Here is a 26,862-nt window from a genome sequence, read left to right on the forward strand (position 1 = left end):
ATGTCTTCACAATCAGAATTTTAATATTACAGGACAAAACCAGAGGTATGTAATTTCTGAGATTTAAAATTTAACATTTTTCTGTTCCATAAAATGAATCATCTGACTGATCTCTCAAGTTAAGCACTGTTTGTAACTACTTTAGATCTCACTTTGAAATGGTATTAGTTGATACAAATACCAATACTACAGATACATCAGGGGTTCATGCAGTTGGGAATTTAACTTTCCCAAGAGTGGAATAGCACTCTACAGGCCAGAATCCCTGTCTAAGAAGTAATAACAACTCCAAACATGTGTGACTTTAGGAAATCTACTTAGCCTCCTTACATCTCAGTTTCCTCATCTATAAATGATGATAAGTGACTCCAACATAATATTGTTGTAAAAACTGAAGGACTGACATACAGAATGTACTTAAAACAGTGCTTACAGTATAGTAAGAATTTTCTAAGGATTGGTTATTATTACTTAAGAAACATGTAGTCATAAATATCTCAAAGAAATGTTTGTTATGTTTCCAACAAGTTAAATTAGCTTAACAAAAAAGAATTATTAGGAAAAGAAAGTCAATTCAGTGACGCACTCCAGACATAGAGTCCCTATTTAAGCAGAATCCTACCTAACCTGATGCTGAAACATAATGGCCAAAAGGGCCTTAAAGAAAGACAAGTATCACCAATAATCTGGCTTCTGATCAATCTGTAATATGCAGAAGTTTTTCAGATCTAAATAATCATATGATATTTTGACTAGGACACCATCATGAAGATTACTTCTGTTTAAGAAGGGAGCATTAGTCACAGAAGTGAAATCCAGTTGAAATGCTAACAATTCACCTCCATCTTCTGCATCCTTAAGACACATTAACTCTGATCCTAGAGCTCTGTGATCCACTCAGCCCCTTTCTTCTTCTTCCACTGCGACAACTTCCACCTGTGGCCAACCCTGGACTTCATCACAAAGTACTGCTTCCTCCCAAACACTTCTCAGTCCTAGTGGGTCTACCACACATAATCATCCATGTAGCCTCTTACCCTCTTCTCTAACATGCTCGGAACCAACCAATGATGAATCCACTCAACCACATTCTCACTTGAATCTGGGCAACTCTTTGCCACTTTGATGACTCTTCTGTGCCTCCTAAGCCAATCTTCCACCTTGGGATGAACAACTGATCCAGTTTTTCTGACCTCAAGTAATGCTGGAGAGTCATTTGATCCTGCTGACTTGCTCTACCATGAAGCCCCACCTTCTAAATTCAGCTCTAGTCCCTATCAAGTTCCTCCCAGCAACTCCTGGCCCCTGGATGGCACCATCCCCAAACTTCTCCACTTCTCAGTAAACACCTCACTTACTGGTAAGTAAGGTCACCACCTGGAGCTTCTACATCTTCTCTCCCCTCTCCTTCCAAAGTGGATTCTTCTTTTGTCTTTCGAAGGCCAGTTCTCCCATCTGTGCTTTTGATTGTATCCCTTCCAGTCTCCTCCTGGGCAATGTGTAACCAATTATCCTTCTTTCCTTAGAACTTCCAGTGTTTTCCTATTCTCAAGCTCTTTCCTCAAGCTAGAAACATGGTAACACCTTTAAAAAACCTTATCTTGCCTGACCCTTCATCATTATAAATTACTTTCACTGTTTTCCTTACTAAGTTTTTTAATAAAGTCTATACTCAATGCGGTCACCTCCTACTCATCCGGTATCCAGCTTTTGCGTTTGGTCCTGATCTCATTTAATTTTCTATCAAATACCACCAACCATCCCACAACTTCCCTAATGCCACGAAGTCATCAGGAGCCTCCCCACTGCCACGTTCTATTTTCACACCTCTGACCTCTCTTTGTTATGATTCTATTAACGTCTCTCCCGGAGCTCCACATTATCTAGTTCTCCACCTGTCCCACTGACAGCGTATTTGCAGCCTTACTCACACCAACTATTTTTCTTCTGTCCACTGACTCTGGGCAAGATGGACTACTTCGGTGGTCACCCCCATGGGAAGGACTGTACAGTCTATATTCACACCATACTTGGAACTCTGGAGAGTGATTTTAAGGGGTATGAATTAAGTTAGGTAAAAAGAAAAGCACAGAGTGTCTTGCACTGACAAAGTACTGACAGGCATTACTTATTATTGGTTCACAAATCAATGCCAAGGACTTTCTCAGACAATGATTTTAATACCTTAAATTGTGACAGAAGTTCATCTGTTGCACTTGTTGAGACTTCATTCTCTCTGGTTTCAGCCAAGCGCAAAATTTCATCTATATCCATTTCCTAAAAGAACATGGTGAAAAGCCAACAGTGGTCAGCATTCACTGAGAATACTGGTGCAAATAAACCAACGCTCTTCTCTGATTCCATTTTCTTTTACACTCACAGTTTTTATAATGTTTTATATCCAACATTTCAAACTACTATTTATACAAATCATAGGATGACACTTCAGAAATTTCAAGAAATAAAATTGGAATAAAAAACAGCAAAGTCAAAACCCTCCATGATTTTCTCATTCTTTCCCATTCAATTCTGTAAGCACTTTCAGCCATATAAGGAAAAAGAGAAACTATGTTCTGCAAGTAACTACTCTTTCTTTAGAAAAGTCTCAGGCTCAGAATGTGCTTCCAGAAAAGTTTAGACTCTCACAGATGATACTTATCAAGACATTCTTTCGCCTTGCTATTAATTACCTGAGGCTCTGATTCTTCCCCTTCAAGCTCTTTGAAGAGATCCTCTGCTCCAAATTTCAAAATCGCCGTCAGCTCTTCTTTATTAAAAGGATTTGAACTGTAGAAGTAAAATGTAGTTGTAATCTCTTAGGGACATCAAATAACCTCTACTGAGTTCTAAATATATATTCTTCCTAAAGAGGTCCAACTACTGGTGAGAACAGAAATTCTGCCACAAGAAAAATGATCTCACAAATATTTCATGGTTTTTAATCCACAGGATGAGTCTGCAGTGGTAAACTTAACAAAAGACTAAGACAGCAATTATTTTCTGGTTGGTTCATATATTTACATGAGTAAGCAAGAAAGGTAATTAGCAACATGACAGAAGGGAATCCTCTATTCATCCTTTAATTCAGAAAGTTATTGTTCACCAAGAATTTTCAAACACCTGCTCTCTGGTCCAAAATAAAAGAACAAGCTTTTTCTGTCCTAGTTTTCTTTTTAGTGGAAAATCATCATCACCTAATTAGAAAGGGCTCATTTGATTTAACCTGTAACACAACTGTTAAGACTGCCACAGAAGATACTCAACAACCTGGTCAAAATGTAAACTCTCTAAGAGAAATTGTTGTGCTTCCAAATAAAGCTAGCTGAAACTTAACTATTTTCCTTTCATACCCTTTTGTTTTCAGTAGGAAAGGCAATCTCCACACCCAACATTTTTACCAATAATAAGAAACGGCTGCCAACTCAACCTGCTGCAGCCTCGCTGCTGAAAAGTCCAAGGCAATACGTGCCAGGCAGGAAGCCTGAGGGCGAGCACACAGCTGCCACTGCTGCTGCTGTGTCGTACAGGACAGGCAGAGGCAAAAGCAAGAGGCTGGAGAGGAGGGCAGCAAAGACAAGAGGGCACACGCAGAGGGCTGGTACCCCCAAAAAAATGAAAAAAGAGGAGGGCAGCAAAGACAAGAGGGCACATGCGGAGGGCTGGTACCCCCAAAAAAAATGAAAAAAGAGGAGGGCAGCAAAGACAAGAGGGCACACGCAGAGGGCTGGTATGCCAAAAAAAAAAAAAAGAGGAAGGAGAAATGGGGAAGGCAAAATAAAATCAAAGTGCCATCTTGCAGTTTTGGCTTGGTCCTTTCCAGGTAATCAACGGATTAATGTCTGTTGTAGAGCATCTCATGAGAAGAATGAATGAATTACACAAAATGACAATGTAAAATTGATGTCTGCTACCTCTCCCACCTTTCTGGCACTTACTTGGACCTCCCAGAGTTGTTTTCCAGAACCGTTCGGCCAGTGGTATCCATGCGCTGAATCACCAGGTGGTCCAATACCATCTTCTTCTTGGCCCGTTCTATGATCTCTTCCTCCACGGTCCCCTTTGTAACCAAGCGGTAAATATTTACCTGTAGGAAAAGGCAATGTTATGCTTATGGCCTGTTCACACACATAGAAAGTTATTTCTGCCTAAAACCAAGAGGGGAAATTAAAAAAAAAAAAAAATCTGTTCTCTGCTATGGCTTACTACTTGTAAGTCATTGATCCAAGCAGACAACTTAAGCATTAATATATATTATATCTTCTACTATGGGCAGCATGCTACATTCTTAAATAAAAATTGCCTCTAAGAACTATTATTATAGCCTTGACCTAACAATAAAAATGCTGCTGAAGAATTATCTGTTTTACCAAAACTGAATCTCCAACCACATATGAAACTTAAATGGTAGCTAATACTGGAACAGACTTTGAAATTCATCCTTGAAGGAACAAGTGCGTACTTGAGCAGCATACAGCAGCGCTAACACTGACCATGTTAACAGAAGTAGACTGTGCTGAACAATGTGAATATCACAACTTTTCTATACAAAAACAGAAATTTTTAATTCTAAGTCTATTCATCATGCACCTTTGAGTAAGCCAGAAAGTTACTGGTCATACACGTTACAAACAGTGAAAAAGAGCCGGTCCATAACTACAGGCTCATCTCATCTCAGCCCTAAAGACAGCGTCTCTCTACGAGCTAATTAACAGGTATCTACCCAGAGACAACGACCTCCCCTCCAAGCCACATCCAAAGGCTTCTCCACTGACCTGCTTCTTCTGACCAATTCTGTGGGCTCGGGCTTGTGCCTGCAAGTCGTTCTGGGGGTTCCAGTCAGAGTCAAAGATGACAACTGTGTCCGCTGAAGCCAAATTGATTCCCAGGCCACCAGCCCTTGTCGAGAGCAGGAAACAGAAGTCCTGTACACAATGCAATATACTACTTTATGCAGTGGCCTCTCAGAAACAGCCTCACAGTCCAACAAGCCCTCACACCTGGAAACCCCTGCAGGTGCGAAGAAAAGTGAGATATGATGGACAAACTTTATGGAGGCTACAAGAATGTCAGGGACTTGATGGCAGAGTGAATTTTCATTTGATTAAAAGGTAAGAGTTGGTGCAATGAGCTAAGGGAGTCAAGTAGAAATGGATAAGGCAATAGGAGCAGAAGAATTAGTGGTCTTGCCCAACTAAAGCTAGTATACAAGTAGTTAACAGAAAACAGACAAACTTAGTTATCAACAGATCACTTCAGTGTGTTGTCTACACACTTATTTCCTGGGTAAAGGAGAGTTATGCCATGTAAGGCAGGCAGTCCGTATAAGCAAGGAAACTTTATTGAGCAAATGTCCATTCATTTATTAGGCTGCTGAGGAATACAGAAACACTGTACTGACAGGCGACATGACGGAGCCACTGGTAGCACAGGGCCCTCAGTCACCACAGACACACACCAAGGAAACCAGGGAAGGACAAGCTGAAGAGCCGCATACGGGAAAGACCCAGGCCCTGATGCATCCCAGCTTCCACAGCAACGGCATAACAGAGACTGGGCAGGCAGCCCACGCCCATCTGCATCTCGTGAAGGTGGTATCTGCATCTCAAACACTGGTAGTTCTGAGTTATCTTTTGATAGATGGCTGTACTTAATACATATACATAAATGCAATGAAAGGGTCTCCCCAGTCTGAATAACAGTCATTCACCAACACTGTCGGAGAACTAAAAATAGAGAGAGCTGTCTCACAAGAACTTTAAACAGTTCCAAGAGAGAACTGATCGCCAGGGGTGTTGAAGCACTGAGTCTGTGATCCTTGGTAGAAATACCCAGCAGTTCCACACTCTAGAGCGAAGCCCACAGGTAAACACTTGAGAATAAGACATCTAAAACATAAACGACATCTGAGCTCTGAATGATCATAAAAAATTATTTTCAATGGCATTCTTTATCAAAGGTAGTATGCAGTATATTAAGATATTAGTTATGTCTATTACCAAATAGGTAAAGGTTAAAAAAACTATGAAACTAAAGGGTGAGGTAAAACAGAAGTATTCATACATAAAAGTATAAATATAGGGACTTCCCTGGTGGTCCAGTGGCTAAGACTCCACGCTCCCAATGCAGGGAGCCTGGGTTCAATCCCTGGTCAGGGAACTAGATCCCACATGCCTCAGCTAAGACTAGGCACAACCAAATAAATTAATACATTAAAAAGTATGAATATAAATTGTTTGGAAAAAGTGATTCAGCAAAAGGCACTAAAAACCTTTTTTACATGCTCACATCCTCTTAACTAAACATCTGACAACAATAAAATGGTTAAATAAATGAGGGAATAGGCATGAGAAATATTAGAAACCATGATTTTTAAAATCTTTAAATGATACGGAGAAAATGCTTCGAGTAGAATTTTGAATGAAACGTGACAACAGGACTATATGCAGCCTGATTCCAACTGGGGCAAACATATAAACAAATAAACGGTTTCCTCTGGGATGAATGAAATGGACCCAAATGATACGAATAGCAAGCTGCAGAGCGAGTTTGTACAGCTTTTCTTCTTGGTACTCTTCACCAACTTGCAAAATTTCTAAATGTGCATATAATCCTTTTCCCCAGTAATAAAGTACATAAATTTTTAAATTAATTTAAGAAAGACTCAGGTTTGCAGAAAATGGTAGAGAAACCATTTTCTCCTTCTAGCCATGGGGAAAGGGCTGAGTGGAGAACTATGAAGAAACTGACTTTAGTTTTTTCTGACACAGGGCAGTACAAGACATCTAACTCACACTGAGTTTAAACCTAGAGTAGGGCACAAAAGCCAACCTCAGCACACTCTCAATAATGGAAACAGCTGACACTGACGGCACGCTTGCTCAGGGCTGCGTGCTGACTGTTACTCTGAAGTCGCCACCGCAGGGTTACGAAGCGGGGAGCAAAATCATGTCAAAGTTCACAGGTGAGGAACTCGGAGGAGGGAAAGGAGGAGTGGGAATTAGATGGTTATCAATAGTTTTAATAATTCAATTCCTCTTGTCCTTGACTATTCAGAGCCTTGGTTCTGAAGAGATTAGTGTCTAAAACTCCCCAAGGAAACTAAAATTTTAAGCTAGAGAAGAAGCCAGAATACCACAGTCTAATTGGGCCTGTGTGCAATTCGAGGGGCAGGAGTCCTGACTCTCTGGAGTGACAGATGCAGTGCTTAAAGCTCATGAGAAGCAGAAAGTCAAGTCCGGTCTTTCTACACAGAAGAGCCGCCTGGGCTTCAGAGGCTCCCACGCTCTCTCCACAGACTGCTTAGTCCCACCTCCAGCACTCTCCTTGGCCTCCTCCCCTCCTCATACCACTACAGCCCCCCACGCTAAACCTCTTCCCCCTCCTTCTCTCAAATCCCACGGTATTTAACAGCTTGACAGGCACACATTACAAGGTTACACGGCTTCTAGCTTGTCCTAAGGGCTCTTCCACACAAGCCTTAAAAACAAAATACTTCATATTGCCAAATTCAAGCTGAACACCTAACAGATGGACCGACGCTGCTATCAGCCCAAGCAAGGGAGTTAAGCCACATCCCTGCCAAGGTCCAGCAAATCTGAGACACCACAAACACACTTTCTAAGACTCAAGTCACCAAGAGTACAGGTCAGAACCTTCTGAATTAGCACACGTGTCAAAGTTAATCCTATTGGTCAGCCCTCCACAACCTGGCCTTGTTTTTCTTCTAGGCTCAGAAATTTGTCATCTGGGAGCACCAGAGAGCACTCGGTTGATATCAGAGCTACTCTGCCATTAATTCAGCCCAGGGAAGAGAAACAAGCATGGATATGCTTTTCGGGGGTGACAACCAAACAAGGTAAGAGCCACCTTTTACATCGGTGATTTCTCTTATCAGGTAGGACACTGTACTGTGAACTGTTTCTGAAACAGAGTACATTCAGCTAGAAAGGCTTTCCCCCTTGATACAGAGCCCAGACTGCCCAAGTAACAAAGCCACGCATGCCGTACCTCAGACCCATCTGCGTTGAAGTGGTCCAGCGCCTGTTTTCGGATTTCTCCCTTGATGGAACCATCCAGACGCTGTAAAAATAAACCACGAGAAAATCATAAGGTAGGAAAATCAGCTGCACTCAAAATAGAACAGAAGACTTGAAACCTTCCTCACTCCAACACCCTCTGAGTAAAAATAACCAGAACACACTGGCCAAGTGCCGTCCAGGGCTGTGCTTGAGCAGCACACCCAACATGCCCCAAGCTCTCTGGTTACACACTCAAGCTCAGAAGCTTCTGGTTCTGAGGGCCACCTAGGTCCATCCAAGGATGAGAATTGCCGCTAGGACATAAGGAGAAAGACGGCAACCACGCTGTGCTTAGAGGCTTTGTCTGATTCTCCATCTGTGGGTACTCAAGAAATCAGGAAACACTACCACTGCTCACCTCACAATTAGCTCCTGCGGAAAAGTGACGCTCCTAAGTTAATATGGCTGAAAGCTGCCCTCATGTTAACTGCTATATACAGCAAAAAATCCTTTACATAATTTTGTGTGGAAGACATTTCCCCACAATATTGAAAACATTCAGCTGGTCATATACCCCAGCTTTTCCAAAAACTAAAGCATTCAAGCAGCCAAAATGTATCCTCAAGAGAGCCTCTGGCATTTCCCAGCACATACAATTCTTACATTAGACTGTATGTCAACTCTAGGTCCAAAACAATGTCACTGTAGAGATACCATAACATGTGGATACTGAAGAATTACTACCTGTACACTGTATATAAAGCATTTCTCACTCTTTAAAATCATTTTCATATTGCTGCCCCTTAATCACCACTTGAGACAAACTATCTCATTTTACAGAGGGCAAAACCGACCAGACAGATGTTGTCCGCTAGCCAGTCATCAGTGGCGGGGCGGGGCGGGATCTGGAAGGACCCACAGCTCAGCGCTCTGCCCACCAAACCCAGAGCCACCTGAACACAGGCAGAATCACATGTGGGAACCCCCTTTCTTCTTTCTGACTACCAAGTCTACCTGACAGCCCTGACCCAAAGATAAGTCTTGAAATCAGAAAACCCAAATGCCCTCTTTTTAGTATTCTCACTAAGCGAAGGCAACAGGCATGATAACCTGAGCAGACACCAGACTACTCACTCCCTAGAGAAAAAAGTAACATCTTATTTCACTGATGCCAAATGATGAGCCAGACCTGAAAGCAGCCAGGGATCAGATGTACTGAAAGATCACTGACTCTTTCTGCTGTGCTATTTCTGATAATAACCACAGTATCAAGACAGCTGCTGAAAGACCACACCAGGTATTATGGATGTAACTAGGCCTTTCAGGGTACTTTGAAAGACAATCTGCACTGAGTTTTAAAGCTTGGTCTTCTTAGAATCACTAGCTTCAAGTATCTTCAATATCAGCCTAACTTCATTAGTTCATCCAAAACTAAAGAAAAACTTATGTAATAATGTTAGGCCAAATAAATTGCACATATGCCTATACATAGATAACAGATAAGTTTTTGTTTTTTTATTGTCTAACATGCAGAAAAATATTATGCTAAAGAAACTCCTTCTTCCTCCTTATTTTTCTCCTAATCTTACTGGAGATTAATGAATGAAGACAAAAACTCTTAATTTTACAAAAGTAAAATTAAGACCCTCCTGGACTCTTAATCTCAATTTGTTTCAAACAAGAAAACTCTTTGTTTTCTACCTGAGGCTAATTTAACAAGCAAAGCATACAACCCAGGAGGGAGGGAGGGAGAGAGGAAGGGAGAGACCCTAAGTACCGAGCATCCTTACCTGGAAAGGGTAGTGCTTAATAGTCAGGTACTCAGCCAGGATATCCAACATCCTCACCATCTGAGAGAAGATAAGGACTCTGTTTCCTCTTTCTCGAAGTCTTGTCAACAGTTTATCTAATAGAATCAGCTTCCCACTGCTCCTGATCAGGGACTGAAGAACGAAAAGACACGATCATGATCAAAAGGATACTTCAATCTGCCCTTCACCTCTAAGAGTTCATATTTTTAAAATCATCTTAAAGCTTCTGGAAGCCTTCTGCAATCTAGCTGACAAGCAATTCCTAAAATGCTCTTTACCTGGTATCTGTGACAATATACTTTCCAGATTTTTCCTAGCTATTTGGTTTTCCTCACCTGTTTTTAAAGCTTCTTTTGATGCTCCTTGAAGAGCCATCAGGGAGGAAAAGGAGTGTTTTGAGTAAAAGCATCTACAGAAATTAAATTGTCCTTAAGAAACTAATTACAAACAAGGTAGGCACACACCAGAAGAACTTCCTGTCCATTTTCCCTTTCGTTTTCCTCAGGGGGCTTAATCAGGTGACAGTGGTTGCAGCATTTCTTCAGTTCCATCACAATATTAAGGAAGCCAGATGTGCTTCCTCTTGTTCCTTTGGCGAGAGCCTTGTAATTCCTGGTCAGAATCCATCTGCAAAGTAAGACAATAATGGTATTATCAGATGCAAAGGAAGAGAACAGGGTATACCAGAAGATTATAAAAGGAAACACTATGACTGAGGGCATGGGGGCGGAGGGGAACTGAAAAGGCGAGGAAGGGCGCTTTACCTTCTATCTCCTGCCACCTCAGCAGGAGCCCTCACACACCTCCAGAGCCAGACCATTCAACTAAGGACGCTTTACCTTCTATCTCCTGCCACCTAACCAGGAGCCCTCACACACCTCCAGAGCCAGACCATTGAACTAAGGGCGCTTTACCTTCTATCTCCTGCCACCTCAGCAGGAGATCTCACACATCTCCAGAGTCAGACCATTCAACATTCTATCAGGTATTCAACCTGGCTGAGCACAGCAATATTCAACCTGGCTGAGCACAGGAATATTAAGAGAGGATAATAACAATAAAAAACTGATGTATGATGCAGGGAGCTCAATGATTAAGGTGCTATGGGACAACCTATAGGGATGGGATAGGGTGGGAGGTAGGAGGGAGATTCAAGAGGGAGGGGACATATGTATACCTATGACTGATTTATGTTGATGTATGGCAGAGACAAACACAATATCCTCCAACTGAAAGTAAGTACTTTTTTTTTTAGAAAGCCAAGGCAACAACAACAACAACAAAAAAAATATATATATATACTAGAACATATGTTACATTTATATATTTCACATAAACAATGACTATCACTGAAGCTGTCTTTAATATAGTATAAAAGTGGAAATTAAGCTATCACAAATTAGAAAATCAGTTAAATAAATGAGATATATCAATGACAGAAGCTACATATCCATTTAAATTGTGTAAAAGGGAGTTTTACAGAATACAGTGCTCATGATGAGTGTGTTTTACAACTCAGTTTGGAAAGAAGGGAGGACGGGGTGCGTGAATATTCACACATATCCAAATAAGCTCTAACCACAAACCCCAAAATATGAGAAGCACTTTTCTTCTGCACTGTGAAATTTCTTTACGCTTTCAGCAATCACATGTTTTAGGAACCCATCTCAAAGAGGGATGGCTCAAAGACTACAGCACTATTTATAAAAGTTAAGATTTGGAACTATCCAAATGTCCATCACTAGGGGACTAGTAACAAACTTTTCCACAGATCCACTATGCGGTTGTAAAAAGCAAGGGCTGTCTGCCTCTGTACACCACTGTGGAGTGTTCCCAGCACAGCTGTCTGGCATCAGTAAGTGAAAAAAGTAAGGTACAGAAAACTGCACAGTGTGCTACCATCTGTATAAGAAGACAAAAGGCCCGAAGAAGCTAGCGTGTATCTGCTTCTATTTTAAAAATTAAAAATAAAGGAAAGATAAACACTAAGACTTTTAAATATAACAGTAATCATTACCTAAGGAGAAGAGAAACTGGAATGGAGGAGACAAGAATGAAGGCAGGTCTTTGAACAGGCCAGACTTGGCAGTTTTGGCTTTGGAGCTCTGTTAACTATTAGTAATCATCAACAAAATTAAACAAAGCAATTCCTTAAAAATAAATTTCCCTCTCTCCGACCACAAATAAACTGCTATTTAAATCTGTGTTGAGACTTCACTAAAAAAGGCAGTTTACCTGTCAGTTCTCTCTCTCATGTGTTCCTGGCACTGATCTTAATCCCAGTCGGGCCTGACTCAGCCAATGACTTACTTGTAATACTGTTTCTGAAGGGCTGACATCTCCACTCTGAGAATCTGTTCCACTTTGGCAGGAAGAGATTTCTCCACATCTTTCTTCACTCTTCGGAGAAGGAAAGGCTCTAGCACCTTATGAAGACTCTGATAGCCATTCTCTCTCCCTTTCCCATGGTCTTCTTCAAAATCTTCCCAGAACTCAAACCTAGAGATAAAACAGAACAGTGTTACTCAATTACACAGAAAAAAAAAAAATTTTTTTTCCCAATTAAAATTTCTTTTTTAAGGAACCAACTAGAAAAAAAAAAAAGTCCGTTAAAAAAAATGAGTCTTCCCTATAAGGATAAATAAATTTTATCTTTCACTAGCTCTTGAATATAAGAGCAGGGAAAACAAAAGGCAAGGAAAAATCAACTGAAACAATTTCATAAGTCTATACTGGATAATAGCAGGTTTCCAATTCTGACACTGGATCCAGGGTTCACAAAATATTTCAGTAAATCATGCAATTAGTACATAAGTAACAAGTTATTGTGATAAAATGTTAGGCAGAAAATTAATCATAAGCTATCGTTTAATAAGCTGCAATTTACAGGGAAAACAATATTCAGAGATAAAAGAATAATTAGTGGTGGTATCAGGGCTGTCACCAAATGTAAAAACTATATCGTTTCCATCAGTCATCCTTACTGCCCACAGATTTAAAAGTTAATAGATCACAATGACAATCAACCACACAACAACCCCCAGACAAGAAGAATGATGTAAGTGATACAAATTTAATACTAACAGAACTTGGAGGCACAAAATTTATCAATGAAATTTAAAGACAAGTCACCCATAACAAATTCTGCCTGGACTCTACAGATCAAAGTTTCTCCTGTGTAAATATTAATTCAACCATCTTTCGATCACTAAAGGACCTGTGGCAGAAATTCAGTATGGGACACTATGATCAAAGCTCTTTCAAAAATAAAAATTGAAAGAAGTTTCTTTCATGGGGCTTAGAAAAATATAAGCTTGCTGACTTGCCAAATGAAAGCCAAGAAAGCACTTGGAAGAAGCTGCTTAGTTCTGTGTACAGACTGAAGCTCAGTGGGTGAGATGAGGCCCTGCTGTGCCGAGGTCAGTCAAGTCCCGGAATTATAAACTCAGGACTTGACACTACCTAGAGCTACCATGTAATGAGATCTCTGATAAGAGAGAAAGTCAAATGCCAGCACTGCCTCTGGGCACAAGGATGTTAACTGTCTGCTGCCATTTCTGATCTCAGGAATGGCCAAGCATGCCATCAGGCACCAGGAGCATCAGTTTCAAGCCCAGTGACACCTGGCAATGCCTGAAACAACCACGTTCAGAGAGGCAGAGAAAACAACCTTTAGAGGTAGCGATCTGAGAATACCATTAAAGCTTCTCCCTCGACAAACCAAAGGCACACTGTATTCTGCCATACTGCTTATGAAAAATAAGAACATAAATTGAAGAATTAAAACTGATAAGAGGATTAAAAGGAACAATGTAAAAAATGAGGTATCTCAACAGCATCTCAACGCAAAATGTATGAGGCAACTGGAAATGAAAGACCATTCCTATACATCAAGCTACTTTCTGAAGAGCTGGGAGATAAATAATTTCAAGGGAATGTTTTAATTTACATAACACATTTTAATTAAAACTACACTAGTCTAAAAACTTAATAAACTTTTTTTTAAAACAAGACTTACTGCTCCTACTGTTTTAGGCAACAAGTATTTTCACCCACCTAGTGTATTCTTATTGCATTAAAAAAGTTAATATGAGATATTATTTCTTAGATATATACTAAGTTATTTACAAACTGCCTATGGCTGCTTTCTGTCTATACAGCAGATGAGTAGTTGTGACAGAGACCATATGCCTAGTTGAAATGTTGACTACCAAGTTCTTTAAGAAACATGTGCTGGTCCATGCAGTGGACAACTGTCAGTTTTTAATACCACGGATATAAAAGGTATACCGTCATCATGGTGAACTTATAATGATACCACATCACAGCCTATAGAGTCACTATTTTAACTATTCCTCTGTTAATCAACTTCTGTATTTATTTAACATATGCGTCTCACCGAAGTAGAAACAATTCTGCATTTTCCAGACCTTGGGATTTTGCATAAACAGAAGCTCACTCTAATGAGGAACAACAAAGAAGAAAATTAAATCAAAGCAGGGAGAACAGTATACTAGAAGTCCTGTGATAAATATGTGAAAGGAAAAGTGCAAAAAAATTCACAGACTGGACTAGACAGCAGAAGCAAAACAACAACAACAAAACACTAAGAGATAAAAATCTCCGAAAATACTCTATCAAACTAAGTTATTTTGTAAGGTGGGTATGAAATACACATTTGCACATGATTATGTGTATACGCTGAATTCTTTGATGTAGTCGTAGCTCTTTCTCGCTTTAAAAGCAAGCCCCATACTTTGCAAAAACACTACATACAGAACACAGTGGCTCAACGATATGTGTCTCTAGTAAGGGTAGTAACCATAGACAGTAAGGGTGGGCTCCTGGTCAGAGTCGCTATGCAGAAAAGGCGACTGGATCGACTCTGCACAAAGGAAATGCCATCTCAGCTGGTTAAAAAGAACAGTAACTTTTGGATGCTGAGAACAATGGCCTATCACAGCTGAGGAAGGGAAAGTCCGGAAATTATATGAGTAAACCTCTCTTCTGTACAATGACGTTTCTTCAGCGGATCACTTCCCAAAAAGGAACACACGGTTGTAGAGAGCCGTAATGAACCTCAGGACCTACCACAAAGGGTAGGAGGAAGTACAGGATTTGTTGGCCACACAGCAAGCTCAGATGGAAATAAAGGAAAATCTAAACTCCTTAACTAATGGATTTCCTTCTTACACATACACCTTCGTGAAAAATGATTTTTTTAAATGTCTGAAAATAATAATGTTTTAAAAACAAAGTTTACAGAGAAAAAGCTCTCTTACACATACACATGCTGATACACACACACGCATACACACACATACACAAAGTACATCCCTTAACTCCAATCCACCCTCCAATAATTACCCAACTGGCCACATGGAAAACTTTGGCAAACACTAACTGAATGATCATCTCTAGTGGAAAAAAGTAATTCAAAATTCCTCTCTTCAGTTATAAAAACAAAAACATAAAACTTTTTTCCCAAAATGTAGCCCATGCTGGGTGGAACGCTGCAGTTGCTTAAGAGCATCAAAAAATTAATTATGACCATTTAGGAGTCAAAATCCCTACCATCCACCTCGCTAGCCAAGAACAAAAGGACAAATCTTAGCTAGCCATTCACTGGAGGAAACTAAGCATCACGTTTCTTTCTCTAGAAAATGAGCACATAAGTTCCCACAGGCCTCAAGGTTCCTACTATGCAGAATACTTCTACTTCATCTCTATGGTGCTATGAAGAATGCACTATTTCTCTTTAGAATTTGAAATTTAAAGACATGGGCCTGGGTCACAGAAGACCAGAGATTGGCCTCAGTCTATCCACTTATTAACCATATGATATGAGACATATCGATCTCAGTCTATCCAGTTATTAACCATATGATACGAGACACATTTTTCATCACCTAAGGCGGCATATTCTCACTACAATCTGAGGCTAAACATACACAGTATATCAAAAGTCAGATACAAGAAAACAATATGAAAACTCTAATATACTTGAAAATTCTCTTATCCATTTCAGAAAACAAAGATCACTAATAAGTGATACCCCCACTGTTTCTAAACTTTCATTCATCATCTGTTTTATAGCACGCACATTTTGAAAAACACACTGTATAAAAACATGGGCTTCTGCTAATACATGACGGACAGGGTATTCATTACAGAATGGACAATAGAATGTTTAAAAAGAGAAGGGGGAAACTGCCTCCCTCCTCAAAAAGGTGACTGCTATTGACTTACAGAGCTCTGTGGGAGGAGCAGAGGAGCAGGTGAGCAGCAAATGGGACAGGCGAAAGATCAGCAATGAGACTGGGGGGAGGGGGGAGGACGGCAGAATGGGCAATGCGGGGAGGCAGCAGGAACTCTCTCGCGTAGTGCTTCTCAAGGTGGTGACTTCACCCCTCTGGGGGACACTCGGCAATGTCTAGAGACATTTTTGGTTGTCACAACTGAGGAAGGGGGATCACTCCTGGCATGGAGTAGGTAGCGGCCATGGATGCTGAACACCATAAAATGCAAAGGAGAGCCACCCCCCACTTTGCAAAAAAAGAATTATCCAGCCCAAAATGTCAACAGTGCTGAGGTTAAGAAACTCTGTTCCAAGAGAAGGCAGAGGAAGGAGGAGTATAGAGGGGGGCCTCCTCTCTCACAAGTATACTATAGTGAGGATGCCTGCAAAAAAAGGAAATAGTCTAAGCCTGTTCTAAAACTGCTGTAGTAAGAGCATAATCAGAGCAGTCAAGCTTCTCTGTCTTCTGAGGAGTCTTAAACTATTCTTCAAAACTAAAGGTGAAAAGAGAACAGCACAGACAAATGAAGACAGAATTTGTGGGTAGAAGGCCTGCTTTACAAGAAATACTAAACAGAGCCCTTCAGGCTAAAGTGACACCTGACGGCAACTTGACTGCACAAGAAGAAATGAAGATCACTAAAAGATGATAAAGTAAAATGGTAAGTAAGACTGTATAAATATATTTTCTCTTTTCTTAATTTCCTTCAAACACAAGCCTGAATAAAGCAATCATTTTATCACTGTATTCTTGGGTTTAAAACAATGAAGGAGGAGAAAACAGAGCTATACTGCAGAAAAGTTGCTATATTTTACCAGAATTAAATCAGTATTAATTTTAAGAATATTTGATAAGATGTATACACTAAACACCTTGGAGCAACCACTAAAAACTATTTGTTGAAACAAAAGAAGACAGCAAAGAAAAAAGCAAAGGAACAAAAAAGAAATAAGACATATAGAGGGAAAACAAAACAGACATAAATCCAACCATATCAATAATTCTACTAAATGTGAATGAACTAAGTACTCCAATCAAAAGGCAGACATTATCTTACTAGAGAAGAAGGAAAATCCAACTATATGCTGTCCACAGGAGCCACATCTTAAAGAAAGATACAGGGCGAAAGTAACCAATGGAAGCAGTACACTGTGCAGACAGTCGTCAGGAGAGGGCTGAGGAGCTAGAGATCAAAGCAGACCCAGAGAGCGAGAAGCAGCACTGGAGATGAGGAGGGCCGTGCTATAATGGTAACAAGGTCAATACATCAGAAACAAACAACAAATACTGGTTTGGCCAAAAAGTTCATTTAGAGTTTTCTGTACGATGTTATGGAAAAACTCAAATGAACTTTTGGTCAACCCAACATAAATGTGCACACATCTAACAACAGAACCCCCTAACTGACAGAACTGAAAGAAGTAGGTCATTCAACAACTGTAGTTAAATATTAAAACACTTCACTCAATTACTGATAGAACTACTACACATGGGGTCGGCAAGATACGTAGGAGACTGTTAACAAAGGTGACTGAACAGACACAGAATTCTACCCAGCAAAGGCCGAATAAACATTTTTCAAGTATACATGGAATATCCTCAAAAATAAAAAACATACTAGACTATAACAAATAATTCATTTAAAGCATGTGCTCTAAGACAGAAGTAAACTACAAATCATTTTTTAAAAAAAAGAAACCCATGCACAAAAGAAAAAATCAAAAGAGCAATTCAAAAACAGGTGAAAATGAATTAAAACAAAAACAGAAGATAGCAACATTTACGGGCTGCAGCTATAGCAGTACAGGGAGGGAATCTGTATCTTTAAGTACCTATATTGGGAAAAGGAAGAAAAGATCTTAAATCAATAATCTAAGCTTCCATCTTAAGAAAATAGAAAACAAGAAAACTAAATGAAAAGCACAGGGAGACAATAATAAAAATGAGAGTGGAAATAAATGAAATTCTAAATAGAAAAAACAAAACAAACCAATAACCTCCAAAGCTGCTGTCTTTGAAAACATCCCTAATATTGATAACTTTTACCTATTATAAAAAGACCAAGAGACAAGACACAAATTACCATAATCAAAGTATTACTTAGATCAGTATTGATTCTTGAAAAATTAAAAGGATCATTAGGAAATACTAGCTTTATGCCAACAAACAAAACAATTTAGATGAAATACACTAATTCTTAAACACAAATTAACAAAACAAAACAAAGTCAAGATGAAACAGAAAACCTGAATAGACCTATAACTAGAAATGGAAATATTCATTAAAAATTTTCTCACAAAGAAAAGCCAAAGCTCACAAGGCAACACTGGCAAATCCTATCAAATATTTTTAAAAGTAATACAAATCTTAACCAATTGTTTCAGAAAATAAAGGAGGGAATACTATACAATTCATTCTATGATCCTGATACCAAAGCCAGAAAGAAAGACATCACTAAAACAAAAACAAACAAAAAAACTAGGTACCTCAGGAACAAAAATGGAAAAATCTTTAACAAAGTATTAGCAAACTGAATCCAGAAACAGAAAAAGGATTCAACATTACGACCAAGTCAGATTTATCCCAGGAATGAAAGACTGACAATAGCCAAAAGGTAACTAATGCTATATACCACACGGGTGGAATATAGAACAGATATCACATGGTCACCTCCACAGGCACAGAAGAGCAACACATGACAAAATCCAACACAACTCAAGAGCTCGTAAAAACTCTTCAAAAACCAGGAGCACAAGAAAATTTCCTCAACCTTATAAAGAGTACCTAACAAAAATCCTGCAACAGCCTACTCCCACCAACTGTACTCAACATGGAAAATTCTAGCCAATACAGTAAGACAAGAAATAAAAGGAATCTACCTACACTGGAGAAATGAGGTACTACAGCCTTAAGAGAAGATGTGAGTCTAATAAAGAACTTCCATCTAGACCACTTTTAAAAAATTAAAAACCTCTTCAACTCATTAAGGGTGCTGCTACATGGCAGAGTAGAAGGATGTGCACTCATCTTTTCCTGCGAGAACGCCAAAATCGCAACAAGCTGTGGAACAACCATTGACAGGAATATGTTGGAACACAACAAAAGATACCCCACGTCCAAGGACAAAGGACAACAAGGTAAACAATTTAACTTAAAAATGGGTGGAAGACTGAACAGACATACGACCAAATATACACTAATGGCCAATGAACACTTGAAGAGATGTTCAGCACTACTAGTCATTATAGAAACGCAAGTCAAAACACAATGAGATACCACTATTTGCCCACCAGAATGCTGGAATCCAGAAGACTGACAATACACCAAGTATCAGCAATGATAGAAATGAAAAAATTCAAACATTTCTGATGGGAATGTAAAAAGGTAGAGTCTCTTTGGAAAACAGCCGGTAGCTTCTTAAGAAGTTAAATATATACTTTATGAATAATGCAGCAATTCCACTCCCATGTATATAGTCATTAACAAAATAGCCCCAAACTGAAGCAACCCAAACATCCATCAACTGGTGTATAGAATGGAATATGACTCCATAATAAGAGAATAACTCCTAATAAATTCTATAAATTCTATAACATGGGTGAATCTCAAAATAATTATGCTAAGTAAAAGAAGCCAAAAACAAAAGATTACTTATTAGGATTCAATTTAGATGAAATTTTTAGAAAAGGTACATCTCTAGAGATGAAAGCTGTTTAGTGACTGCCTAAGGCTAGAAGTTGAAGCAGGGATTAACTACAAACAGGCAAGAAGGAATTTTTTGCGGTGAGGAACATATTCTAAAGGTAGACTGTGGGGATGGCTGCACAATTCTATAAATTTACTTAAAAAAAAAAAATTGACTTGTATACTTAAAATGGTACATTCCACGGTTGTTGCCGTTTTTCAGTCATCCAGTCTGTCTGACTCGTTGAGACCCCATGGACTGTAGCACGCCAGGCCTCCCTGTCCCTTGACATCTCCCGTACCACATTCTATGGTACATACATTATATTCCCATAAGCTATTTCCTTAGGCTGTCCAAAACATGCTGTGCTCAGTTTATGGCACAGAGTAAGCACTCAAGTCTTCTCCAAATTAAAAAAAAAAAAAAAGTGGCGCTTCATCTATTAACTTGACAATTCTTAATTGAACTGTTTACTGCATGCCACGTACTATTCTAGGTCTGTGGACCACAGATGAATAAACAAACAAGATCCCTGCTACTTCTAAATGCATAATTTAATGGCACAGGATCAGTGAGGAAATAAATGGGGGTGGGGGGGAAGGTGACATATAGAAAATGAAACGGGGTGTGGAAGATAAGCATGTCCAATAAGGAATTTCAGGTTTGCTGGTCATGTAAGGTAAGGCAAAGGTATTAATAAGTGACTTCCCCTCTGAAGATGAGGAGAAAGAACATTCCAGACAAAAAGAATAGCAATGCTTGGACCCACACATATATGGGCAGGTTATCTTTGACATATACAAGACTATACAATGGGAAAGGACAGTTTCTTCAACAAGTGGCACTGGAAGACGTGGACAACTATGTGCAAAAGAATGAAATAGAGCACTTCCTACCACCACACACAAGGATAAACTCGAGATGGATCGAAGAACGAAATAGAGCACTTTCTAACACCACACACAAGGATAAACTCAAGATGGATTAGAGACCTAATTGTAAGACCGGAAGCCGTAAAACTCTTAGAAGAAAACATAGGTAGAACACTGTGACATAAATCATAGCAAGATCCTTTATGACCCACCTCCTAGAATCATGGAAATAAAAACAAAATAATTAAATGGGACCTAATTAAACTTAAAAGCTTTTGCACAGCAAAGGAAACTATAATCAAAGTGAAAAGACAACCCTCAGAATAGGAGAAAGTAATAGCAAATGAAACAACTGACAAAAGAATTAAGTTTCAAAATATACAAGCAGCTCATACAATACTCAATACCAGAAAAACAAACCACCCAATCAAAAAGTGGACAGAAAGATCTGAACAGACATTTCTCCAAAGAAGACATACAGATGGCCAATTAACATATGAAGAGATGTTCAACATCACTCATTAGAGAAATGCAAATCAAAACCACAATGAGGGATCACCTCACCACAGACAGAATGGCCATCATCAAAGAATCCACAAACAAGTACTGGAGAGGGTGTGGAGAGAAGGGGGCCCTCCAGCGCCGTGGGTGGGATGTCAACTGACACACCACTGCGGGAGATGGCACGAGGGTTCCTTTAAAAGCAGGAGTAAAGCCACCATGTGACCAGCAGTGTCACTGCTAGGCACATACCCCGAGGAAACCCAAACCCGAAAAGACACACGGACCCAGTGTCCACTGCAGCACTGTTTACAACAGCCAAGACACCGAAGCAGCCCCGACGTCCATCAACAGACGGATAAAGCAGCTGTGGTACACACACACAATGCCCATAAAAAGGAACACATCTGAGTCAGTTCTAATGAGGTGGATGAACCTAGAGCCTACTGTACAGAGTGGAGTAAGCCAGAAAGAGAAAAACAAATATCGTATATTAACACATATCCACGGAATCTAGAAGGAAGGTACTGACGCACCTGTTCACAGAGCAGCAATGGAGAGGCAGACAGAGAGAAGAGACTTATGGACAAAGGTGGGAAGAAGCAGAAGAGGGTGGGATGAATGCAGAGCAGCATGGAGGCGTGCACACCAACATTCGTAAATAGATGGCCAATGGGAACGTGCTGTATGACTCAGGGAACCCAAACTGCGGCTCTGTGATAACCTAGAGCGGGGAACGGGTGAGAGGTGGGAGGGAGGGGACATATGTACACCTGTGGCTAATTCATGTTGACATATGACAAAAATCAAAACATTGTAAACCAGTCATCAATCCACTAAAAACAATAATAAAATAAAATAAAGAAAAGAATAGCAATGCTTGGCTTGTTAAAGGAACCAGAAGATAGCCAGAATGGCTGGAGCACAATTAGTGGTGGAGAAAATGCTAAGATGGGTCAGATGCTGAGTAGGGTATTCCACATTAGGGTAACAATTTAGATTGCAAGTATCATCAAACACCATTGGATAATTTTAAAGTTTTATGAAATGTACATACCATCTCTCCCACAAAAATCTTTTCAGTAAAGACATCCCACAATTCTTTAAATAGGTAATTGTAACAAATCTCAAGTTGATGCTTTTACTATCAAAAGCTTAGATTTAGGATATTTTATTTTCAGATTGTATACCTTGTATACGCCATTCCAATTATATTGATGACCTTATAGCTACTGGGAGAAGGTATGAAATGTTTTCTATTTATCAACTATTTCCTCCAAAGCATTAAACAATTCAAATGCTTGGTAGACAGTATGCTTTCTTCCTTAACAGACTGATTTCTGAGCTTTCTATCATTTGTTACAAAACATTTCACACTTTTATTGCTGCCTCAGTTCCATGCTTTGCTTTCCCCAGACCATGCCATCTGTTTTCCCTAAGGTCTGCTAAAAAAGTTAAAAAGCATTGGCATTTCAGACATTCTAGCATCTTTTGAAATACATAGGAAGGAGCTTACTTCTCCGGCATAATAAAGTGCAGCAAGGACCAGAGCTCTTTGAGGGAATTCTGAAGAGGGGTCCCCGTAATCAGGAGCCTATGGTTGGACTTGAAATCAATCAGAGTTTTATACAATAAAGAGTCATCATTCTTCAACCGATGGGCTTCATCCACTCCCAGAAAGGCCCAGTTAATACTGCCCAGCACAGTCTAAAGTAAAAACAAAACAGAACGAGCCACCAGGTCAGAAGGGAACCTAAAAATACTTTCAAGTGTTAATCATCTCTGTACAAATACCATCACAAAGGTTTACACAGAAACATTTATTCTTCACTGACTTAAAAGTACGTAAGACTCTTCTGTTTATTCTCTTAGCTGCCAGACTGGTGTTTACTCTAAAGAGCAGGTCATCCTCTAAAACCTACAGGGGGTCTTTCAGGTATCGCTGCATGCCTCAAAGCAAAAACATAAAAACTGGTATGTAAGCTGGGCAAAAACAACACAAAAACAAAACTCATGATTTTGCAGTCTCTCCTTAATTAAGATTCTTCTCTGCCTATTCTCCATCCCAACCCTGAAAGCACAGAAACACCAAGAGCCACAAGCTACTACAAGCCACAGCTTGTAAACAAGCTGAACTTGCTTACACCTATCATCATCAATGGGATCACTTGGCACATACATTTCATAGTAACGGTAGAAGGAGATAATTTAAAAGAGCTTCATTTTTCTGTCCTCTTCACAGAGACCATTCACAATGTCTGTTCTGGAGAAGTGCTTAACAATAAGATGGCAAATGCCTGAGAGGCACTCAAGACCAGCTTCCAATGACTGACCAGAATCTCCTATCAGGTGTGGGCCTCAATCCCCTTTCATCCTGTCTTATTCAATTGGCTTAGGTGACCCAAGGTCCCATTCGACTGTAAGGTTCTAGGGTTTTTTTATATATACATAACCTTAACATTCTTCATGGATTTTCTGTTCTTCATTTGTTGGCTTTTTTAAATAAAAACAGAAAAATAACATGGCAAGGGGGAGGCAGAGACCACACCATTTGGACAAGTTACACTCCTGGGTTACCAATTACACACCTTATCTTTTAAGAGGATCTCATATGTTGTTATAAGCGCATTGAACTTTAGCCTTTTGGTCTGAGAGTGAATCCATTCATATTCTCGTATCTATAAGAGAAAATAGAAATTAAGACACAATTTCTACTTTAAGCCTTCTATATAATCACCAAGTCTTATGACAGATGCAACAAAATATGCCAAATAAAAAATTAAATCTAATTAGAACTTAATGAATACCTAATACATTCTAAACTGATCTAAGCAACCAAAGTACAGAGCAATACAAGTTAAAATTAAAAGATCTATTACTGAGCAGCAAAAACTTTATTGCCAGAATTCAAACAGTCTTCTCTCCATATTCCCCCACCCCAATACATTTGAGAAAAAAATGCATTTCATGAGTAATTAAACCCTGGTGACTTGAACTTATCTAGAGATCTTCCAGAAGGAGAATTTTCTTAAGGAAATATAATTTGATTATTCTTTGGGTAGGGCATACTTTTATTAGTAAATAAAACAAATTCCAACTTCTGACTTGGTCAGAAATTTCATTAATCATATAGCAGTAAGATGTGGCCCCCAATAAGGAGGAAAGGGAGGCTTACAGGATTAAAATACAACCTAGTAAGAATGAAAATAACATCAATGCAAAGAAACATAAAAACTAACACATTCATACAAAAGTATAAAGTACATAACTGGACACCCAGCAAGCACAATGGCCCATGACAAAGCTCCTACAGTTTGGTTATCAAGTTAGGAATGGAGAATGGGTCAAGGAGAGCTTTTGAGAAAATCACCATCAAGTGGGAAGGAAGAACAAAGAAAAGGAGTACTGGGAAGAAAAGAAAGTGTACCTGACCCCACAATTATTTAGAGTTCTTTTTCTTTGCCCTCACCTTTCAGTGCAGTGGTGTTTGAAGCAATTCTACATAATCTAGATTTTCTTTTTTAATGGTTAACGGATGGATCAACAAACTGAGGAACTATTATGTACTTAGAAACTCAAAATTAGAGCAATGAAATCTGTCAGAGTTTAGGTTAGGCAATTTCAATGAAACCATCAGCAACTTCCTAGGAACAGTTCATTCCAACATACATCCAGTGGTGAAAAAGCCCAGGTCTGGGACTGAACACATCCTTGTCCCAACCCCAGCTCTGCCACAGTCCAGCTGGCCTGAGGCCAAGTGTTAACCTCTCTGTCAATTTCCTTCATCAGTTGATTGGAAAGAATATCATCTACTTTAAAGACTATCATAAGGATTATAGGTAATATATATGAAGTACCCAGCACAGGGCCTGGCACACAGTACCTTAAAAAATGTTACTCGTTACCAAGAAAAGATCTGTCAAACAAAGATAAACTTAAGCCCCTGTGTTCCAAGTTCCTGATGCTCAAGTTAACTTTGATATCAGACAAATAATTCTCATGTCTGCTGCTCTGAAATAGCTCACCGTCCTTTTACTCCTTTCTTATAAGTTATATAACTGCCCCATTTTTTAAAAGTTAGGAAACAAATTCTAAGAACTAAAGTATTGTCAGTACTATCCCTGTCAAATACTACTAACATTTCATAAGGTGTAAACTCTATCGCATAATCCTTTGTAAATTAAGTGGTCTTCAAAGCAGACAGAAAAGAAAGAAGAAAAACTTAATACTGCAATCCAACTAGGAAAGATTCCCGTTCATGTATAGCTGTTGTTTTTCTTTACAAAGTAAGCATACGTTTTTAAGACTATCAGAATTGTGTTTTTGTGATACAGAAATCTCCCAGTAACAGGGGCATAGCACAGTGTCAGAAGCACAATTTACTAAAGACTATAATAGCTTTAGGTCAATTTCCCAAATACATTTATAACACAGATTCTATCCCAATTCTTTTTGTTTACACACCGTATTTCTGCTCATCAGGTCACCTATGTAAACCACTACGTTAATCTCTGGTGCCCAGATTTCAAACTCCCTCTGCCATGAGGTGAGGGTGGATAAAGGGACGACTATAAGAAAGGGGCCATACAGCTGGTGTTGGTGGAACAGGTAGGAGAGGAATGATATGGTCTGGATGGTCTTTCCTAGGCCCATTTCATCAGCAAGGATTACACTGTTACTTCTGCAGAAAGAAAAAGATAAAAACAAAAAGATCATCAGTTCACAACAAAAAACAAAACAGTACATGCACAAACAGCAGAGGCATCAAGGCCTCACGATATTCCTCAGCAAGTCAGGGATTTTGAGCCTCAAATGTCTCTCCTCTCCTCTGCAATCGTCTCCTGCGTCAGAAGACAGCAGGGTAACAAGTAATCTAAGTATAATCGAGGTCTGGATTATTGTAAGGGCCGCTTTCCATCTACCTCTTATAACAGAAGGCAGGTTTGGAATAGTGGTGTAAAGCACATGCCCTGGGCTCCATCAATGCAGAAGGCAGAGGCAGACGGGCTACCCCACTCCTGGTGAGCCCTACAGCCTGACAGTCACGGGCCCTTGTTCAGACTGCCCACCCATTCCACTGCCTGCCACTGGGCTACTTAATGCTGTAATCACTACTTTCCAGACCTACATGCCGCAGGTGCACAGAGCTTCCTTTAAACATACTAGTATCTAGCAGGGGTAGGCTGCAGATCAGATCTCTGAATCCTACCCCAGACCTGCTGAATCGGAGTATCTGGAAAAGGGCTCAGAACTCTGTATTGTTAACAAGCACTCCTGGATACACTGTAATATGGGTATACTCCTTGGACCACACTTTGAGACAGACGGCTCTAGAGGACAGGCAGGATTTCAACAGGGTACTAATAGGAAAGGGCTGTCCAGATACTAGGCAAAAACTTTAATTAATTTGACCTAATTTAAACTTAAAAAAATAGCCAGAGTTAGGAAATATGTTCTGGAAATAGAAAAGAGTCCATTTGGCAGGAAACCAGGGATGCATATATGCCATAAGGTTGAAAATATAAAAAGGTTCTTGAAAATCAGGCCACGGGAGGTTTACATATGTATAATACACACTTAATCAGTGGACCAGAGAGAACAAAAACTAATACTCAAGTTAAAGACAACTAACTGATTAGAAAAACAAGACATTTAATTCACCAAGAAGATATCCCT

General features: G+C 39.5%; 1 protein-coding gene and 1 long non-coding RNA gene across 12 annotated transcripts in view; one reads left to right on the forward strand and one right to left on the reverse strand.

The window, feature by feature from the left end:
• CHD2 (chromodomain helicase DNA binding protein 2) overlaps window positions 1-26,862 on the reverse strand; it is a 112,138-nt gene that overhangs the window by 41,261 nt on the left and 44,015 nt on the right. For all 11 annotated transcript variants that reach the window (XR_011562553.1, XR_011562554.1, XM_019983305.2 and 8 more), the window contains 11 exons: window positions 25,651-25,867; window positions 23,775-23,864; window positions 22,703-22,893; window positions 12,140-12,328; window positions 10,294-10,456; window positions 9,809-9,961; window positions 8,008-8,079; window positions 4,773-4,922; window positions 3,936-4,084; window positions 2,691-2,787; window positions 2,185-2,277 (listed from right to left, as the gene is read on the reverse strand). Coding sequence is in view for 9 of the 11 variants with exons in the window: in XM_019983305.2 (XP_019838864.2) it covers window positions 2,185-2,277; window positions 2,691-2,787; window positions 3,936-4,084; window positions 4,773-4,922; window positions 8,008-8,079; window positions 9,809-9,961; window positions 10,294-10,456; window positions 12,140-12,328; window positions 22,703-22,893; window positions 23,775-23,864; window positions 25,651-25,867 (1,564 nt within the window). In the remaining 2 variants the exon portion in view is untranslated. The remainder of the gene's footprint in view (window positions 1-2,184; window positions 2,278-2,690; window positions 2,788-3,935; window positions 4,085-4,772; window positions 4,923-8,007; window positions 8,080-9,808; window positions 9,962-10,293; window positions 10,457-12,139; window positions 12,329-22,702; window positions 22,894-23,774; window positions 23,865-25,650; window positions 25,868-26,862) is intronic.
• Window positions 7,453-8,101, forward strand: LOC139178168 (uncharacterized). The gene is made up of 3 exons (XR_011562555.1): window positions 7,453-7,644; window positions 7,728-7,855; window positions 7,968-8,101. It is a non-coding gene; the product is annotated as an uncharacterized lncRNA (long non-coding RNA).

Source organism: Bos indicus, chromosome 21, assembly GCF_029378745.1.
Source record: "Bos indicus isolate NIAB-ARS_2022 breed Sahiwal x Tharparkar chromosome 21, NIAB-ARS_B.indTharparkar_mat_pri_1.0, whole genome shotgun sequence".
Taxonomy (NCBI): Eukaryota; Metazoa; Chordata; class Mammalia; order Artiodactyla; family Bovidae; genus Bos; species Bos indicus.